Source organism: Aythya marila (genome assembly GCF_965140915.1).
Source record: "Aythya marila genome assembly, chromosome: 1".
NCBI classification, from domain to species: domain Eukaryota; kingdom Metazoa; phylum Chordata; class Aves; order Anseriformes; family Anatidae; genus Aythya; species Aythya marila.
Window position 1 is genome coordinate 139,421,798 of NC_139042.1, and position 21,190 is coordinate 139,442,987.

The 21,190-nt window shown below is 34.1% G+C and overlaps 2 protein-coding genes across 2 annotated transcripts in view; one reads left to right on the forward strand and one right to left on the reverse strand.

The window, feature by feature from the left end:
* Positions 1-230: 230 nt before the first annotated feature.
* CAPZA3 (capping actin protein of muscle Z-line subunit alpha 3) lies at positions 231-1,123 on the reverse strand (the record flags this gene model as incomplete). Its single annotated transcript, XM_082757880.1, has 1 exon — positions 231-1,123. One exon carries the CDS (start codon positions 1,121-1,123, stop codon positions 263-265), a length of 861 nt encoding a protein of 286 aa, XP_082614006.1. The 3' UTR covers positions 231-262.
* An 864-nt stretch (positions 1,124-1,987) lies between these two features.
* Positions 1,988-21,190, forward strand: part of PLCZ1 (phospholipase C zeta 1) — a gene marked incomplete at both ends in the record, with an annotated part of 48,725 nt that continues 29,522 nt past the window's right edge. The window contains 5 exons of the mRNA XM_082751765.1: positions 1,988-2,152; positions 5,669-5,903; positions 13,968-14,169; positions 16,203-16,347; positions 17,890-18,042. Of these exons, the coding sequence (XP_082607891.1) occupies positions 1,988-2,152; positions 5,669-5,903; positions 13,968-14,169; positions 16,203-16,347; positions 17,890-18,042 (900 nt within the window). The remainder of the gene's footprint in view (positions 2,153-5,668; positions 5,904-13,967; positions 14,170-16,202; positions 16,348-17,889; positions 18,043-21,190) is intronic.

Below are 21,190 nucleotides of genomic sequence, written 5' to 3' on the forward strand. Positions count from 1 at the left end.
TAAAAACAAACAAACAAACAAACACCAAAAAAAAAAAAAAAAAAAAAAAAAGGAACAACAACAACAAAAAAAAACCAGCAAATGATTGTGTCTCTATTGACCTGGATTGTTTTCAAAGTGGTAATTGACTGATGACAGCTTCTGCACTCTCCTGAGAGATTTAGAAATAGATCTCCTACATCACAATCCTGTTTTGACCTTCTCTTATTTATTTATTTATGCCACTGTATCATATAGTGCAATTCGGTAATTATGCAGGTAATTATACTTCTTTACTGGAGACATTGGTATTTTGATGATAATTTTTCAGCAGCTCATTCCAGTTCATAAAAGTACGAGTAATAGGGAGTTTCCTTCGCAGATCTTTCCTCCACATATCCTCTGACAAGGCCTGAATGTTTTGTAGAATAGCAGTATGAATCTTGTCATCTTCAGTTTTCATGAACTTCACAAAATCTGAGACAAACTGATTTCGGTCTATCACATGCAGAGACTCACTTACAGACTTTCTGATGTTAACATGAAGGTTAGCCTCTTTGAAGTAATGTAACTGGAGAAGAAATACCCCCGTAACCCGAGTCATAATTGGAGTCAGGGCAAAAGTCCAGTCAGACTTCCAAAGGCTGTTCCAGTGTTTTAAAGGCTGGTACTCATGAGCCTCAATGCAGGCCACAAACATCTGCCTCTTGCCCAGGGATTTTTTGAACACACAGCAGTTCCCTGCTGGAAAGTGGCAGTTCACATAGGTGTTCAATCCCTTGTGGAGGGCTCCTCTCCACAGTTCCTCCTCATCCAACATCACGCTGTGCAAATGGGTTTTGCTCGTTATCCCACTCAAGTGGTCAAACTCAAAAGAGAATTTGTCTTGGGGGTAAAAGAAGCGGTTTCCCCCTAAATCGTTGTAGTGGGTCAGTAGCACAGTGCTCCCATTTACTTGGACAGGGGTGAAGTTTTTCTTGTTGTGATGGGCCCCAACGTAGGCAGCCTCCTGCCTCACCAGCTCATCATCTTTGACCAGAGCATAGAGGTCTTGGACAACCTGCCCAAACTCCCCAGGAGGGGACTGGCGCAGCAGTCTGCAAATGAGGGACACCTTCTCCGGCTCACTCTGCTTCACGCTCATGCTGGGGGTCCTGGCCAAGCAAAGGTCATGGCACCACAGGTGAGGGAAGGGGGCACAGGGAGCTGGAGAGCAAAACCCCAAGATGTTGGGGTGTGGGGAGCAGCGGTGGGCAGGGCCCTGCTCCAGGGCCCCGCAGTTTGTGACCTCACAGCAGCAACTGGGGCCAGCCCAAGCAGGGGGCTCAGTTTAAGGACAGTGCCGGGAGGGCACTGGGGGCCCCAGCAGGGGCACAGGCGTGCAAGGGAGGGGAAAGGGGCCCACTGGGAGCTGGAGCAAGCCGAAGTGATGTTCTACCTAACGCTGCCAACACCACCGCAGTGAAGAGACCAGAGCAGGCAATGTGGAGCTGCCATGGAGGAGAACAGATATCCTCCTTGACCTCCCTTCTGACAGCTGTCATGTAACCTCCCTCTGCGCATGTCTGCCCCAAGGCCCAGGCCCACCCTAAGCCCATATGGGACCAGAGGAGGTCCAGCTGGGGACAGTTAGGCCGGTTGGGTGGGCAGGGTGCCAGGCACCCTTGAGGCACTGCTGCTTGTTGTGGACACCCCTCTTCCAACTGTCCCCTATGGCAGCTTGATCCCTTTGGCCTTCCCAAGTTTACTTCCTCTCACTACAGCCCTTTCTTCACCCTGACTACCTTTTGTTTTCCTGTGTACCCTCCCTGTGACTTTCTTTGGCTCTTTTCTGTCAGTCTTGCCCCTCAGGGTCTCTGGGTGTGGAGCACAAATGTGTTTCTGCACACCTCATGGCCTGCTATCAGAAATCAGAAAAAAAGGAGGTTTGAGTATGAGAAGAAAAATATGGAAGCTTTTTAGGTTCAAAAATTTAAACCACTCACCCTGCTCCCCCTACTAAGAGACAATGACGTGGGGCAGATGTTTCCTTAATGTGATCTCTTGCACATGGTTTTTGAACATCATTCAGGATGAGTTCATGAATGGGAAGATAGATTTAGATAGAACAATGAAGCTGCTTGAAAAACTGCATATCACTTTTGATGTTGCTCATGTGAAACATGTTTTCAAGGTGAGGAATATGTAGATTTAGAAATTAAATAAATTTAGAAGGCCAGTTACATAAGGGCCTTATATTTGCTTACCTTTTTTTTTTTTTTTTTTTTTTTTTTATTAGTGTTTCAAGAAATGAATTTCATGCTTGTATGGTAGTAGGGTGTGTGCAAAATCAGCAAATAATTTGCCACATCCAGCTCTTTTGTTTCTGTTTAAAACAGATATCTGAGTGGTTGCATTACTACCATCTCTTCACCACATCCAAGTAGTGTTGAGTGATAAAAAAATACGTAAGTCTAGGTAACCAGCAGTTCTGTAACTAGGCCTCAGTGGAGGAAAATGTAAATATTCTGGCTTCATCCTATGTGGCTGCTTTTGTGATCAAGCTAATGAGCCCAGAAGTGCCTGTCTGATGCTGGTCAGAGCCATTAGAGTGACTTCTTAACAATCCTGTTGCCAGAACAACAAAATAGAGATGTCTGATCTGTTCCAGCTTGAAGTTGACATAGCTCCAGCACACTTTCTTATTCAATTCCACCATACCTCTCTTGTGAAGTCTATAACAGGTGTACCTGGATGTCCCATCCATCCATTGCACTCTACCCCTGGGGGAAGGATGTGGACGTAAAATACAGCAACATTTAAAGAGTTTCCTATGAAGGCTACATTTGTGTCTTTGACATACTGAGGATTCGTGTTCTTCAGGTCTGCTCTAGTAATTACTCAAAAGATGTATGAATTTTCTTTTTAGCTCATTTTTTAACCAAAAAGTTTGGTAAAGGTGTTTTCCTAAGGAAATGAAACTAAATTGTTACATATATATCTGTAATTTTTATGTGACAATTTTGTAAACTGGTTGGTAAATTCTGTCCAGATTTGAAAGAGGAAAACTAGCTCTGGACAGTCCCAAATGTTTAGGTCATGTCATGCTGATAGACAGGCAGGCAGCAGGAAAGCACTAGGATTTTCTCATTTTATCCTGTTGTCTCATTGTTCTCTGCCTTGTCTAGCCAAGGTAAAAGCAGTGTGAGGACAATCCTTGGTAAACATGGGGATTGTGCCCACAATTTTTGAATTTGCATGCCACTGGGAGAATTGCTAGCCTTGAGAATCTCATGAGAACTTGAAGCTATTTTTCATTGTTGTCTTCTATGTTCCACCTACTTCACTTTCTGATGGAAATTTAAGAGAGTTGATCAATTGTAAGTAAAAAGAATAATTATTTGAGGAAATGACCTGTATGGAACAAGTCTGATTGAACTTGTAAAACTTGAAACAGTTGAACTTAAAAGTCAATATGATAATATACTCAACAGTCTGATATAGTTGTTCTTAGCAGTGCTGCCGTTTTCTTTTTTCTTTTTTTTTTTTTTTTTTTGAACTTACTCATCAGTATAATAGTATGTAAAATTCAAAACAATCTGGAAGGATATTTTACTGCCATCATTGTCTGTAACTATACATTGGTAATTAATCAAATGGTTATACATGAAAAAAATACATTTTATAAGCATAGCTTTTAAGGAGCAATCTGCTTTTCTTGCTGCTTTGTTGTTGTTTTATTCTTGTTAAATTTATTATGAACATAAAGATTTTTAAGGAAAAATAAATTTTATTATAGTTTTCAGAACTAAGTCTTTGTCAAGATACTTTTTTTTTTTTTCTCTGGATAGCAAAGATTTGATATGCATTAATAAAAATAAGAACAATAAACCCAACAAAAATAAGAATAAAAACAACTTTTTTAAAACTTTTTTTTTATTATTTAATATATTTTGATGTGATTTTCATAACTTCGACTTCAAAAGCACCCCTGCTTAGTATTATTGTCTATGTTTCAGAAAAGTACAATAAAATAGAAAATTTAATTTTTCTGGCCAGCTTCATTTTGTGCCAATACGTAAGAGAAGGTCTCATGAGTCCTGATAAGTTGCTTAATTCCAAAATGAGTTGATATTTTCTTTTTTCTATTTAACAGTTATGAGTAAATTTGCAGATTTTTTAAAGATATTAAAAACATATCCATGATATCAACCTGAGATGTGATATTTTCCATGCAGTAATGAAAAGAATATTATTAACATTTGTAGTGAATTATTTCTTTTCTTCCAAGTTTCATTAAAAGTGATTGTTACAGTTCTCTTCCACAAACTCAAAGAAAATACTTCACTACTGATATGTAATTAAAATAATAATAATAATCTCATGTGCTTCTATTGGTTATCTAATGTATTCTTGCTTATTGTTGTACTTGTTCAGACAAGTACAGTGGGAACTGTACTGCATAGACAGAATCTAGTAATGTAACGTTCATCCTTTAGTTTTTATGGTGTCTCTTCAAAATTAATCTAGTTCAGTGGTAATCAGAAGTCTTAATCAAAGAACAGACAGAACTCAAGTAAGACATTTTATGGTTATGAACACTTCTGGGAAAAGTTCTGCTAACCATAGTAGGTGTCATGTTATTATGTACTGAAATCCAGCCTCCTTGTTAGTCTTAGTTTAAGGAGCCAACAATTATGAATGTTGATTAGCTTACAGAGGTAATAAATGGAGCAATTAATTACCATTTGGGTACGATTTTTGTGACCATTTTTGTGAATTTTGTGAAATTTCTTAAGTTTGTCTTAATGTAAAAACTTTCAAGAATGATACAAGCTAAACTATTGGAAACATCTGTATTTCATATGCACAGTTACATATTGTGTGTACAAAATTTAAAGGGTAGATAACATTGTTAAGCCTGAGAGAAATGTTAGTAGCAGAAATGGTAAAAAAATATTATTCTACTCAACTTCTTTTGCCCTTTTGATTTTTCTAGTGGCTTTTATACTGAAGCACTGAAATTAATTAATTTACTAACATTTTGTAAGCTCTGTTTATGAAAACAAGTTTACAGTTTAAGAATTCTAAAAGTGTGAATAACTAATCTGAGTTAAATATTCTGTCTAGTTAAGAATAGAACACAATGTCATAGGTTATTATAAAGTATAATTGCTCCAAAATTATACAATCTTTCTTATTTGACATACTAGAAGACTTTGATCTCATGAAAATTTGCTCATCCTTAGTTCATTTTTCAGATTACAATTTGCTGTATGTTGTATGTAAATTTAAATGAGTATACTTACAATATACAATATGTTTTAAATTGCTGTTGAAGAGGTATTATATTAAGCATATTTTCCACTTGATAACATTATGCTGAAGATTTACTGTACTGCATAGCATTTTAGTGCAGTTTTATATAATGTCTTAATACTGCATGGGTTATATATTAATGTACTTTAATTAGATGCCAACTATGTCATATGGTATTTTTTTAATTTATATAAAATACATCTAACACAGAAAGTCAAATCTGAGTCTTGCATATTGAAGGAAAATATCATTTGATAATGTGCTAGAGTCACTGTTGCCTTAAGCTTTCTCTATTGTTCTAGTTCTTATAGTATTATAATAGACTTTTTATGTGCGTCTTTGTATTTTTTTATATCTTTGTATTGACTATTTTGATTTCCTTTTTCTTCAGAAAACAGTTGACAAGCGGAAGGTCCATACTATTAACATAGAAGATTTCAGGGCAATTTATCGAACTATTGTACACAGAACTGAATTTCATGAACTTTTCTGTGCTTACTCTCCAAACCACAAAATTCTAGCTGACACTGAGCTCATTGAATTTCTGAAAAAAGAACAATTTCAGACTGAAGATTCTGAAATAAGGGCCTTAGAAATTATTCTGAAGTATGAACCTGTTGAAGAAGGTATGCATAGTTTAAGCATTTGATTTATAGCTCTTTTTTTTTTGTGCTTCTTGTCAGTGACTGTGTTTATATTCTTGAATACTCATCTGACTATACAATTTGGAAATTTTAAAGAAAACTTATGTAAGCAAGAGTATCATAATTATGTCTGTTGTATACCATTTATAAGCACATGTGCAAAATGTTATTTGCAATTTAGATCTTTAAACATTACAAATATGATAAAACAAGAAATCATTTATAAAGCACAATAAATTTACACTGTATATTGCTCAGTAATAGCACTTGACCAACTCAGTCATTCCTACTTCTTGTTGCTACAGACTTGTCCAAAAACTACATGTTGTTTGCTTCAAACAAAATACAATTTTCATAGAGTAGATGAGCTGATCTACTGCACTATTTTTTTTAATGCCCACTGAGTATTATAAATGACCATTATTAGGAAGTCAGACTGATTTTTTAGTTTCAGCAACAATCATTTTGTTCAAGTAATTAGACAAATATATTTTGGACTTTAAATATAAAAAATATAAATTGTTTTGTTAGCAAGCTGTCTGCATTTGAGTGTTATCTGGCAGAAAGTTACTGTGGAAGTAATTTAATACAGAGCTTTGAAAGAGGAAAACAAATCCCAAGGATATGTCTACTGAGAAGGTTATATCTCTTTGTCTTTACTGAGTATGACTAAAACTGTGGACACTTACACTCTGGTTTGATCTCAGCCAGATATCAGTAAGAATATCAGGAATGCATCAAAGTAGTCTCACAAATGTGGTGGATCCACATTTTTGGCAAGCATGCAACCTGATTTTCTGTCCCATTATGCTTTGAATGTTGTTGTTATCCACGTTATTGGGGTTAAAGCTGTCATTAATTTTTTATGTTCTCCCAACCTGAAATGCTATTTCTGTTTTGTTCTCCGATCAGCTTATAAGGGTAGGTCTCTAAACACACTGTCATGAAATTGTTCAGATACAAAGGGACCTCAGGAGGGTACCTGCTATACCTTTCTGTTCAAGGGCTCTTTTCAATCAAATCTTAAAACCACCTAAGGATAGAGATCCACAGTTTCCTTAATGTGCTCAGAAATGGCTTCTAAGAGCAATATTGTTTTACCATAGATGTAAGCGTGGCTGACCAACCTGTAGTTCCTTGAGTTGTCCTTGCTCATCTTGAAAAAGGGAGCAACATTTGTCTTTCTCCAGTCATGGTGGTCTCCCCTGATAATATGACCTTTCAAAGATAATAGAGAATGACCTTGCAATGATTACAGACAACAGCCTCAGCACCTTCAGATGCATTGCTTTTGGTACCATGGGTTTTTATGTGCCAAACTATCTACAGTAATATCTGACTTTATCCCCTTCCACTGTTGGTAGTTCCTTTTCTCCTTGAACCCTGTCTGTAGGCACAAAATTTACACTAATTTGATGAAAAGAAAAAGACAGCATTGCATATTCTAGCCCTATCTGCATTTGCTGTCTCTAAACCATCCGCCCATTCAACACCAAGCCCACATATTCCTTTATAAAACACAGAAAATGCAGCAATAAAAATTCTCCATGTTGCCACTGATCTCTCATGACAATTTCAAAAACAAGTTTAACTTTGTCTTTCTTAACACCATTTCTGTATTCCTAAACAAGTTTTCTGTAGTTCTCCCTTGCAGACTGCCAGCACTGACTAGCAGTTTTATAGTAGTTGTTGTTTTTCATGCTGTTTCACATGTATTTCTTAGGGAATCCACGACATTTCTTGTGTTGCAATAGAAGGACGCTATCTAAGAAGCTAGCACTGGTAATTCAGCCTGAAACCTGAAGTTCGAGCTGTATTCTTCCAGATTTCAGTAATATCTTGCATCATGATCTGAATCATATGAACTGTGAGATGAGCAATTTGTTAAACTGACAATATGCATATACTTCAACTGTTGAAGTCTGCTTAAAGTTGTGCTGTTGCGTTTCTGCTGAGTTTTCCTGAACATAACTAGAGACAAAATTTGCAGCTAAGCTGAGAAAATGAAATTAGAGCTAAGTGCATTTTATTGGAAGCTGTTACTTTTTTTCAGTGGAAGTTGATTATCAGATGTTTAGCTGTGTTGGTTTCCTTTGGTTTCCAGTCTTTGATACTGGGTGGGATCAGTAACTGGTTAAGAAAAATTAGTAATAGGCCCAAGAAGGAGAAAAATCTTCCTTTTGGGATGATAACCCTGTAATATATATGCTTCCCATCCCCACTGCTTTGGAAAAAAAGAAACTGGATCACTTGTTCAACAATAAGCAGAAGATATTAAGTGTTTCAATGAGTCACTCACTATCCAACAATAGCTACAAAACCTTTGATTCTTTTTACTATTATTTCTGAGGTTGCCGTTCAAATTAGAACAAATTTTATTAAATGTATCCTAGTCTTTCTGAAAACCAGTGTTTCCTAAGTAATTACAAAAAAGCTACCAATTTGAAAATGTTTTTTTTTGTTTGTTTGTTTGTTTTGTTTTGTTTTGAATGATTTATTCTGATGGGAGAGGTAATAGCTATAAAGAAGCTAAAGAACCAAGAATCTTTACTCAGTTAGAAAACATGCTTGCAAATATCAAATAAAGTTTCTATAGTTTTTATTTAATTTCTGGTTTAAGATTCTAAGCCAAATTCTTGTTTGTTTCTTCATCTGTGAGAAAGTTGTTTATCATGTAATTGGAAATAATCTCTCTGAATTAAATAATAGCTGTTCATGCTCCAAAGGAGCATTGTTCATGCTTGTTTGACTGAACAAATACTCTTACTCAAACATTTGTAGTGGAAAGTTTCAGATATGATTGACATGATAGTTGATTCATATGGTGTTGTGATAGACCATGCAACTTTCATTCTGAATTTGGTATAGAATATTCTTCATCAGGGTGATCTGTTAAATTCATCTGCCCGCTTTGTCCTATATATTACAGAAAGGGAAAAGAGCAGATTTTGACACTTGATTGACTGGTTTGCTAATAGTATCAACCATTATCTGATAAAGTTGATAATTTTGGTATGTCAAGATAATAATAAAAGCAGTGACTAGATATGCACAAGATTGATAAATCCATTGATAATATGTTGTCCATCCTTAACATTTGTGTCCACAGAAAGAAGACTTTTCAATGTCATTAAGAGACATAACCCTCAATTATCTCTTTTAAGATGCTGTACTTAGTCCAGGAACAGCATGCAATACATTGCTCTTCCATTTTTATTATACAGTTTAAATTTCTAATGGCAAAATACTGCATTAACAGATTTGTGTATATGTGCTAAAGCTTGCATTTTTGACTGAAGTATTCAATGTATGGAAGTGATCATGGAAGTGGTGAATACATGAATCACACCTGACAGTTGCCTCTTACTAAAATCCAAATGTCAATTTTGTTCTACGCAAACATCGTTCTTTCTCCATTTTATTATTAATTTCATATAGAAGTCTCAGCTAATTAAGTGAGATTAAAGAAACCATGTTATGCCATCCACTTTATCTTTCTAAAGTTTAGCATAGCTTTTTGTTGTTTTGCTGTTTGTTTGCTTGTTTTTTAATTGTTGCTAATTATTCAATATTTTCATGGGTGGGATGAAAGGTGCAGTGAGACTTGGAAGGTACATTCTGTTCATATTTGCAGAGTAGTGCCATTCAAAGACTCTGCTCCTATCAGTGTATTTCCTTTCTAGGAAGTACAAAACCAGGTCAAAATCACAATTCTGCCTTAAAAACATGCTTGCTTTGTATATAACTGTGTAAGCTTGACACACCTGTCAGATAAACAATTTGTGTGATCTAGGATGTATTTATTAATTTCAAAAATATTTGTTTCTAAGTTATAGGCTCTTTTTAACTTTTTTTTTTTTTTTTTTTTTTTTTTTTAAGTGTGCTATCTACATCCAGTACAGATAAATACAGTATTTTAGCAATATTTGCCAAACATCTTATGAAAGATGTTTCTTTCTTCCACAAAGAAAGAAAAATGCTTTCAAAGAAGTTCTAAAATAAATAATTAAGAAAGTATAAGGTAATAAACTCTAAAAAGCATAGGCATATAATTTAATGTTTCTCAAATACTCAGACTATGTCTATAATTCCTCTCTAATATATCTCTATTTACATATATTGCAGTGCTGAAATTTACCTTAACTGGAAGAATGGGGGAAAAAACAAACGAACTTTTTTAATATATATATTAGAATGTTGTATTTCAGACTATCCAAAGGGGAAGGAAATAGAAAAACAGTGACCTTTGTAAATAAGAAGCTGCAAGAAGACAAGTCTTTTCTTGCTTTCACTTTTTATTTCAGCACCAAATAGATGTGTGTTTGCTAATTAGTACTAAAGGATCTTAATGGAGATAAAGGCTGTAGTTCCTCTAGAGGAGAAACATAAGGCCTTGATTGAAATATTTTTTCACTGTGGAATACTTCTTAAGATGTATTCCCATTTCTCTTAATGTAGAAGCAGTAAATGGTCAGAAAATAGTATGATTGTGCTGTTCATCAAAACTTAAAAACAGCCCCTTCCAGCCGTAATTAATTTTGGTATCTTCATCAGGCAAGGTTCTAAAGAAAGCCAGCAGTTTTCCTCCACTGGTAAAAGAGGTACAAAATAATGGCAGCAATAATAAAAAAATAAGCCTTCTTTTATCTTCAGCTCTAAAAACTATGACATCTTTTACATCAGGTCTTCTCTGAAAATTTGTTTTAGCAGATGGTATGCCATTTATGTTCATATGATGCTCTTTTGCATATATGCTGCCAGATTTGCTAGATGCAGAGCCACTTTCTTCCTGCTTACAGATAGGTTTTACTGATTTACAAAGTTGCTTGGAGTTTTGGTAGTTCCTCAGAAACATGACTTTAATTGTATGCTATTCAAAGACAGCAACTACCAACCCTGGAAAAAAGAGCTGTAAAACAATGTAATAAGTTATAAAAATAAATAAATAATTATATCCGTATATTTAATCTATTGATTACAGAAATAAAATTAAATTTGAAGCCAAAGAGCTTATATGCTGGCTAACAAAGTAACACAAATTTAACTTACAAAGTAATATTTTCACTTTTAGGGGATTGTAGTCATGATGGTATTTATGTAAATATAAGTTCTCTTCATGAGAAGACTTACTAATGACAAGACTAGCCAAAAATTATTAAAAATAATTAAGAAAATAACCCCAAACTTGGAAACTCATTATTTTTCATTAATTTAAAAGATAACTGTAAATATATGTATACATTAGTAAATAAAAAATGAAAAAAAGAAAAAAAAAAGCAGTTGCACTACTTGCAGTTTCACAGAGAACAATATATGGCATGAAAAATAAATAGTAATTAAAATCAAATGCTGTTGATGAAAAACTTTCTCTTCAAAGGAATTAAGTCTAGTATTCATGTAATACACAACAGATAAAACAAGCAGCTTGATCATATTCTATTTTGAGCAATTGTAAAAAACAACAAAAACAATCCCCCTTCCTCCATTTCTTAGAGACCCAGAAAGTAGAAACTTAATCCTATTGCTATGCCTAAAACAATATAACATAGACATGTGAGTATATCGAAACAGTCAAGATGCTAAACAAGATATAACTATCAATAGACATCAGGGTAATTCTGTAAATATGTCAGTTAAAAGAAAGAACAAGGAAATACTTGATCCACTACCTGAGTACAATCAGGTGGCTATTACTATTAATGAGACCACAGTAAGATTTCAGTCAAAACTATGGAAAAAGAAGAGTGGGGCATGTTAAAATGACAGATCAGAGAAGACAAGTTGACAAGTCCTTGAGTTAGAAAATTGACTGTAAAAAGCTATAAGAGCTTACCTTTGAAAACACATGGAGAATGGAAGATGGATTGGGAACAATCAAGTGTAATATCTGTTTTAGAGAAAATCCATGGAACTAGACAAATGAAACAAATGATGAATATATAATAACCTCTCACATGGTAAGGGATAATAGGGATAGTCCATAAAGAAACTGTATCCAAATTCCTTCTATGAGAGAATAACAGCACTACTGAATATGGGAAAAATCATACTTTTTAATATTCTTATTTTTAATTTTCTTCTTTAAAAAGCAAGTTCAGGAAGCTGGCAAAATATCTATATGGTATATAAAGAACTCATTAGAAAATTACTCTCAGAAGTTAGTCATCAAAGATTTGGCATCAAAATGAAAGGCTACATCAATCTGCTACATCATTCACTGAGCATTGTGTTAGGATCCAGACTTCAATGTCATTGATGAGCTAGATGATGGAATAGAAAGTCATATTAAATTTAGATTTATGATCTTTACAAATGGATGATCTAAAAAAAAAAATAAAAAAATCCTACATTCTATTTCGGGCATCAGCATTAAGAAATCCTTCTTAATTCACCAATTGGAAAGAGGTGAAGAAGAACATGAAAACTCTCAGAATTTTAAGAAAGCCTAACTAAAGTCAGAAAAATGCAGTGAATTGGATTTGTTTCTTTTGGAAAACAGATGAGGGGAAGTGTAACAGTCTCTTTTGTATAAGAGACTGAAAGAAACTGGAAGAAATAGTACAAAACAGAACAAACATATTGGACACTAAGGAATTTCAGGGAAAATATCAAAAACTTTCTAACAGTAAGGTTACTTAGGTGCTGAAATGGTTTCCCAGGAAGTCTGTATACTCTTTGTCAATGGTGGTCTTTAAGAACAGCTTAGACAGACTTCTGGTAGGAAAAACATTTCAATCATTATAGAACATCTTAGGGTAGAGGGGACCTTAAAGATCATCTAGTTCCAACCTGCATATTTGTATGGTTAAGCACAACAATATATGTATGCAAATACATATGACCTCTGGAGAGACTTCATCTTTATTTTCTACTACTGTTTAGTATTTTAAAACATTTCAAAGATCAAAAATTGTGTAATTTAGAAACAATTATTTTCTTTGTGTTGCCATCTAACATTTACTAACAATGTTAGTAAATTCTTATTCAGATATAAAACTTATAGTCAGAGTGATACTGAAGATTGTTAATTACACCTGTAACCTGTAAATCATGACTCTTAATAGATGTATTGAAATTTAACAGCTCAGATTGTTTGTTTGTTTGTTTAACAAAAGTTTGCATAGATTGATCTCTTACTGCTTAAATATCACTATCCTACTATGGTGACAAAAATAAGGTTATTTTCCAGCCAGAACTGGACACAATCACTGACTAATTCACACTAGGTTGTGTTTTGAAGCAAAGCTGACTTTTGAGATTATATCATTTGCAAAATTATTACATTTGAAGCATGACATTGCAGCAGCAGTTGGCAGTATAATGGATCTGTTTGTCATTAAATCAGTTAAAAGAAACAAAACAAATGGGATGACTATCATGCATATGAAGGCAATTAACACAATTTGTTGTAGATGCAGTAATATAATAAGCTTGATTTCCAATGCATTTTTGTGGGCATTTATTTTGTTAAGGTGCTATTTTTATTTCAAATACTTTTAATTAAAATATTATTTAATCATTATCTGTTTGGGATTTTCCACCATTGAAGATGTTTGGTACTAGGAATCATAGTTTCTACAAGATTATTTTGACAGGCTCTGACTGACATTTTGGAGAACTTTTTTTTTTTTTTTTCCTACTGAGAAAAAAATCTATTTGTTCACTGACTGGCATGTTACTTTCCAAAACTAAACAACAACAAATATTTTCCTGTACATTTAATTAGAACTGTTGCAATATCTTCTTCTGGATGTCCATAAAAGGACAAAAACATGAGTACACATTTATTTCATCTGCTAATTTAGAACCACATCAGCTCCAGAATTGTACACATCTGATGTTTATTTTCATATTGTTTGTCATGAATATTAAAATAGCAGGAAAGTGTTATGCCGTATAACCTTTAACTAAGTTCAGAATTGGCTACTAAAAATTATGGAAAGTACAGAGATACATAAAACTATCTGTTTGGCTGGCTTCACACCCTTCTTTCTTTTCCTTTTTTTTTTTTTTTTTTTTTTTTTTTTTTTTTTTTTTTTTTTCCAGTGAGGAAAAGAAGGCAGTTATCATTTGAAGGATTTATAAGGTACATGAGCTCAGAAGATTGTTCGATATTTAAAAAAGATCACCGGACTGTCTACCAAGATATGAACCACCCATTATGTGACTATTTTATTTCATCTTCTCATAACACCTACTTGATATCTGACCAACTATTAGGGCCCAGTGATTTATTTGGATATATCAGGTATTTAGATGTTGTTTTTCAATATTGTTAACATTCTTAGGCTTTTTTAAAATTAATACTAACTAACATGTAATGCTGTTTGGCAATAAAGGACAAAATCATCACAGACAAAAGTGGAAAATGAGAGAGTGGTATTTTATTTTTTGTGTACACTTTTCAGTATATTTGCCAGGCCATCTGTTTGTAGTCTGGAAACAATCTATTTTATCACTTACAGTACATAACATCTACCTCAAAGCAAATTAAATCTATGGTATTCAGCACAGTATATGATTAAACCAGTTTTTAATCTCAACATACCATGCAAAAATTACAAACTTCCTGAAATAAATGTAAAATTCCAGGGCCAACTCTATTCCGATCAATATAGAAGGCACACTCTGAGTATGTCAAGGTTACGTGTGATTACTGTTCATTGCAATGAAGTCAGTTAAGAAAACAGAAACAAAAACAAAACAACAACAACAACAAAAGGTGGGTGGGAGGAGTTGTGTGGGCACTATTGTAGCCACGAGGGTTTGAGGGTTTGAATGTGCAGCATATGACTCCAAGAGGAGAAGGAAACCAGAATGCCTTATGGCCAAGGTGCATTTAGACAAAACAAAGAGGGAGGTAGAAAAAGGGTTATGTATTAAAGGCAAAACAGAGACAGAAAATACATAGATCTGGATGACAGGTGTCCAGCATTCCTATAACTTTGTACTACTTTAGTGAAGTGAAAGCAGTTGGAAACAGTCAACTGAACTTTTGTCTTTTGGTTGCTGTCTAGAATTCTCTGATGGCTTGCAACCATCAGAAACCATAGTGAATCTGTTTCTAGAAGTATTTAAAATGATATGAGGTAAATACTATATTGTTTAAAATAATTGCAAATATGATATAAAAGCCATTCACTTACTGTTTATCTACTTATTGGTGTAAAGAAAGCATAAAATGATAAATTAGAGCATATCCAGCTGCTGAGGGATTTTTTGAAACAGCAAAAATCCCATGGCTTGCTGTAGCTGAGTAAACCAAGCTACCAGGGCAACTATGAGAAGTTCCCATGACAGTGTTCCCACATCGCCCAATTGAGGAATTCAGAAAAATATTGTTACCAGTAGCTGGCTTCAAGGACAAGGTCTATGTGACTGCTAATCACAAGGGGGTTGTTTTCTTGCAGGTGGGGTTGTTTTCTTGTAGTTGTTTGTCTGAGTGCTTTTGACCAATAATCTTGTGTGAAACACTGTCTGCCTCTGTTAAGTTCACTATAAAAGTTAGGCTATTCGGGCAATAAAATGGAGCATGATCTGACTCTACTGGTGTCTGTCGTGCTTTCGGCTGTGCTTCCTCTAACATCCAGTTAGAAGCATATTTAAGATACTCAACGTATAAAGGGCAGCATGTAAAGCACAGGTTGGTAATAAGGTAAAACAGTCTACAAGAAATGTTTAAATTGGTAGCAAGCCAAGTATTAGAAACCCAAGACATGTAAGGGATGCCATTAACTTATTAAAAATGCAAACAGTAAATTTAAGATACTGAGGAAACTTTAGCTCTTTGTCTTAGAAACTAGGTGTGAGGAGAGCAACTAAATTACATAACAGCCAAGCACAACCTGACTTTGTTAATGTGATGCTGATATGCTGGTATTTTTAAGTATAACAGCTCTCAAACCTTCAGAAAAGTCATGGAATAATAATAAATATGAAGTCCTTTCAAGCATTTCTTATTTTATTCTAAGCAACCATTTACCAGCATTCCAAAGTCTTTCTGTAAAACTTTGACTCTCTTTTTTAATCCCTTAGTGAAGGATAATCAGATAATGTATCTTCCTCCTTAATGCGCTAATAAATTGTGTTATCTAACATTCGTAAGATAAACAGTAGAAAATATAGCTCTGTTTAATATTTTTATAATTTCATTGAATTTCCATCTTGTGATGGTAAACTAGTATATTTGTAATTATTCAATGTGCTTGGAATATGGGGACATATATTAAAGTGTGGTATTTTCCTTTTGACCATAAAATTATTTCTTTTACTCTTTTGAAGTGCTCTCTTAAAAGGATGTCGTTGCCTGGAAATTGATTGCTGGGATGGCTCAAACAATGAACCTATTGTGTATCATGGTCATACTTTAACGAGCAAAATTTCATTTTCTTCTGTAATTCATGTGATAGACAAGTACGCATTTGCGGTATGTATACGTATGTTATGCTGTATATGTATTTGCTATGGTGGTTTTAATAAAGCCTGCTTTATTAAATGCTCACTGTCTAATATTCTACAGGGTAAAAAACAAAACAAAACAAAACAAAACAAAATGAGGCAGTGCTTGTGGAGTGGGCATCACTGAAGTAAATTATGGAAAAACTGTTCAATGTGTATATAAATGAAAGATAAAAGTATTTTGCTGATCTTGATTTTAAATCAAGCTTGGTGCAAGGAATTCAGAAGATCTTAATCAGTTTATTATGTAGAATTCTCACCTGAGATCATTTAAGCAAGGACTGAATATAAACTATACAACTACTTCCAAGTCAGTCTAATGTTTTGCTTTCCTTCCTGATATCTTTCAATTCCTTTATTTTGCTTACTCTTCTGTTGCTGTCACTCTTTCTTATATCCAATGTTTGAATTTATAAAACAGAGAAAAATGCTAAACTATAGCTGTGGTTGAGATTTAATGTGTTTACTTTTACTTTTTTATTTTGACTTCAAGGCCTGATAAACATCTTTTTGTAAGACTCATTAGGTCAGTGCCCCTTCTGTCCATCTCTGGCAAAGCAGCAAAAGCTTGAGATCTTTTCATACTGTCTCAATCTCTTATATAGGTTTTGAGCAAAACTTCTTTTCAAATGAAATTCTGAAACACAGTAAAGATAACTTGTATTCTGGTCAGCTTTACATTATGTGTGTGGATATATATACATATGCACGTGAAAATTGCAGTCATTTTGATTTCTATTTTCCTTGTGGCTTGTTTCCTCTTCATAAAATTACTTTTAACATTACATGGTCATTGTTTCTAAAAAAAATCATCTAGGCAATATGATGATTCCTATTTTTTTTTTTTCTTCAGATGACAGTGTTATTTCTCTTTTTTCTTTGTAAATTCATTTGTTGAGAAAAGCTGTTCCAGGCACACAGCAACCAATGTATCTTTCTTTGGAAGCTCTGTGTATCAGCTGAGTAATTACTTCTGTGAGAAATGTTGCTTTCTGCTATCATCTTGTAGTCTGCTCTGTGGAATTGAATCAGCCTGATTTTTGCCTGATTTAACGCTTATTTTCTCACTAATTTCTTTACATTCAATATTAGTCAATGTGTGAAATGCCTCTGATAAGTTATTTTCTATTGATTATTGAAGAAATACACTTCAATATACACTTTCCAAAGGTCAACATAGATACCGTGTGGTTTCTTTAATGAAGTTTTGTGTACTTAACCGGTCTTCATTTGATTCTCTGTAGGTCCTTTTTATTCAACTCCCCCTAAAATCCTGAGGATCCATTTTTTTCTCTTCTCTGAACTTACAGTTACTGTTTCAACTGTACTTTCTCTTTTCCATAAATATTGTGAGATTTTTATTGTGCTACTAATATGAAACAACTGACATATTTTGGAAACAAAGAAAAATACAAATTACTACAAAAGGGCTTTTTGTAAGATATTTTGGTGAATCAAGAAGTCCTTTTTTATTTGTTAATCATAATAGATTTCAAATTCTATTTTTCAGGCATCTGAGTATCCAGTTATACTGTCTTTAGAGAATCACTGCAGCCCTAAGCAACAGGAAGTTATGGCAAAACATTTAGAAGATATTCTAGGTGACAAACTTCTTACTTCAACAATTGGTGATTCAGTGGTGACTCAACTACCTTCTCCTGAGGTAATAACATCATGTTTTTTTTTGTATATGATGGAAAAAAAAAACAGCTTCCTGACCTCTGCCCACTCCTCCTTTTCTTTTAACTCTTCTGAAATTGCTCATCTGCTATCTGAATGGACTTGATATGGTAAAAAATAAAAATTTGAACATCACAAAAATGTACTTTTAAAAAAAAATTCTTTATTTTTGGAAAGAGCAAACATACATTGTACAGATAGATATGGAAGCCACTAATGTACTAATTTTTTTTTTTTTTTTTTTTTGCAAAGCCTTGCAATTCACATGAATCCAATTTCTGGTGCTTTGGATACATTTAATTTTAACATATTCAAGTATAGTTAACTAAAGTTTGTGGGTTATATTTTATTTTATATGGAAACATGGCAGCTCTAATGTGTCTTGTTGTGAACTACACTAATGCTGAATAAAACTGAATATCAAAAACTAGTGTTTTAAAGGTCTAAAAGAGAAGACAAAATGAAAATTTTAAAACAACACTGTGCTTTAAAACAAAAACCAAAAATCTTCACTATATATGTATTGTCATATCTGTTATCTGCTAATTTATTTTAATTCCTTGATTGAAAAAAAAAAAACAACAAAACTTGAATTTTAAAGATGTTACAGAAATGAAAATTTAAATCCACATCCCTTGTTGACAAAAGTGTTGGTGGAACCTTTTCATTGAGTTCTTTTTCTCTTTGTGTCTCATTTTCTTTTTCTTTGTGTTTCACCCTAAGGCAGTGCTTCTCAGCTGGTGGCTTGAGACCCCTGGGATATGAAGTCAGAAAAGGCAATTAGATGGGTGTTGAAAATTTAATTGCAAGCTAAAACAAATAAATTCCCATTGTTCCAGTCCTTGCACATAATTTTCTTTCAAGGACATAAGATTTTTTAAATGTTCTATAACACAAATATATGCATACAAAATAATTATTTGGAATTGTCACTCTTATCAGAGATATAAAAGATATATTTTCAGCAGTTTTTTACAGTAACTATAAAGGAATAATGCAAATGTAAATGTTTTATTTCAAAATGGGGAAGAAGCACTGTCTCAAGGAAAGACAGCACACACAGAGATGTATTTTGGTGAAGTTTTTGTCAGGGAAAAAACATTTTTGAAGTGGTGTGTCTGAAAGACTTGCTAAAATATTAGGATAGTGCAATATTTCATAACAATGTTGGCTTAAATATATTTAGTTTATCTTAATAAATTTCTCATGAAGCAACCTTTTTATTTATTTTTATTTTTATTTTTATTTTTATTTTTATTTTTATTTTTATTTTTATTTTTATTTTTATTTTTATTTTTATTTTTATTTTTATTTTTATTTTTATTCTTATTCTTATTCTTATTCTTATTTTTACTATTTTTATGTTTATGTCTATGTTTATTTTTATTCTAGCAAACTATTTTTATATCAGTGTCTAATCTCACATTGCAACCTGGTAATCAGTACAATAAATTGGAAAAAAATATACTGTATTAATCAAGGATTCACAGAATCACAGAATTGTTAAGGTTGGAAGGGACCTCTGAAGACCATTTGGTCCAACCCACCTTGAGCAAGTTGCCCAGGATCATGTCTAGGCAGCTTTTGAAGATCTCCAAGCTCCACAACCTCTCTGGGCAGCCTGTCAGTGCTGTGGCACCTGCATAGCACCGAAGTGCTTCCTGATGTTTAGGTTCTGTCTTCCTGTTTGTGCCCATTGACCCTTGTCCTGGCACTGGGTACCACTGAAAAGAACCTGCCTCCATCTTCTTTGTCTCATTACTTTAGGTATTTATATGAAAAAAAAAAACAAGATCCCCTCTGAGACTTCTCCAGGCTGAACAATCCCAACCCTCTCAGCCTCTCCTTATAGGAGAGGTGTTCCAGTTCCCTGATGATCTTGGTAGTCCTCCGTTGGACTCTTTCCAGTATGTCTATGTCTCTTGTACTGGACCCAGAACTGGACACAGTACTCCAGGTGTGACCTTACTAATGCTGAGTAGAGTGGAAGGATCACCTCTCTTGACCTACTGGTGATACTTTGCCTAATGCAGCACAGAATACCTCTTAGCAGCAAGGGCACATTGCTGACTCATGTTCAGTTGGTGTCTATCAGGACCCCTAGCTCCTTTTTTCTAGAACTGCTTTCCAGCTGGGTTGCCCCCAGCGTGTACTGGTGCCTGGGCTTGTTCCTCTCCAAGTGCAGGACTTTGCTCTTTGCATGTTTGCTTAAAAGCACCTCAAAGCATAGCTACATTCGGTCTAGTTGTTGTACAAGGACCATATGTCTTCTGTAGTTCAGAATCAGTGTACTGCATCTGAATCATGGAGTCACTGCATTGCATACCACAAATATTATTTCCATGGGATATGTCCCTTACAAGATGTTTATTGTTATATAGACAATGCATACTTAATTTATCCATAGCTTAAAGTTTTTCATAAGTCAGCTCTGTAGAATGTGTCTGAACATGCATTAATGGATTCCATACTTATTCCTCACTTAAAGGTATGCTGTTTAGGTGAGATTCATTCTACTGAAACTTTAATGTTTTACAGTTATGTGATATGTATTCCACGGTAAGAGTTACCTGAATAATACCAGTGTCCTCAGATGATTTTCAGAAGTCTGAAATTATTAAACCATAATGTTGATGATGAGCAAAGGATAGGGCCATCTACATTTCACTTAGGTGCTCTGATCACATGAGAAAAAGTATTAGAATTTTATTCTCCAGTAGAAGACTGAATTTGTAAACTGAGTAGTAAATTTAAATTTTGGCTAGCATCTTTTTGAAGAAACACTTTTAGTCCACATTCAAAAGAAGTAGTTGAATCATATCTGTAAAACTAGGGACCTTGTGCACATTTAAGGCTTAGGTAAATTCATTATCCTTTGAGTGAGACAGATTCTTGGTCTTAAGTCTGCTTTTCTTAAGCAGTACAAAAGAGATCTTATGGAACCAGAAACAACCAATTGAAACTGCTCTTGGTGGGAGAAATTCTCAGTTAATATAATAAAGGTCTGTTTGTCTCCTATATCAGTTACTGTTCTACTTTTATCTATTTCATCTGGCGCACAATTCTGTAGGAAGCCAGCTAGTAAAGCCAGGAAGTAAATTGGATCAGAATTGTTAACACAGGTAACAGAA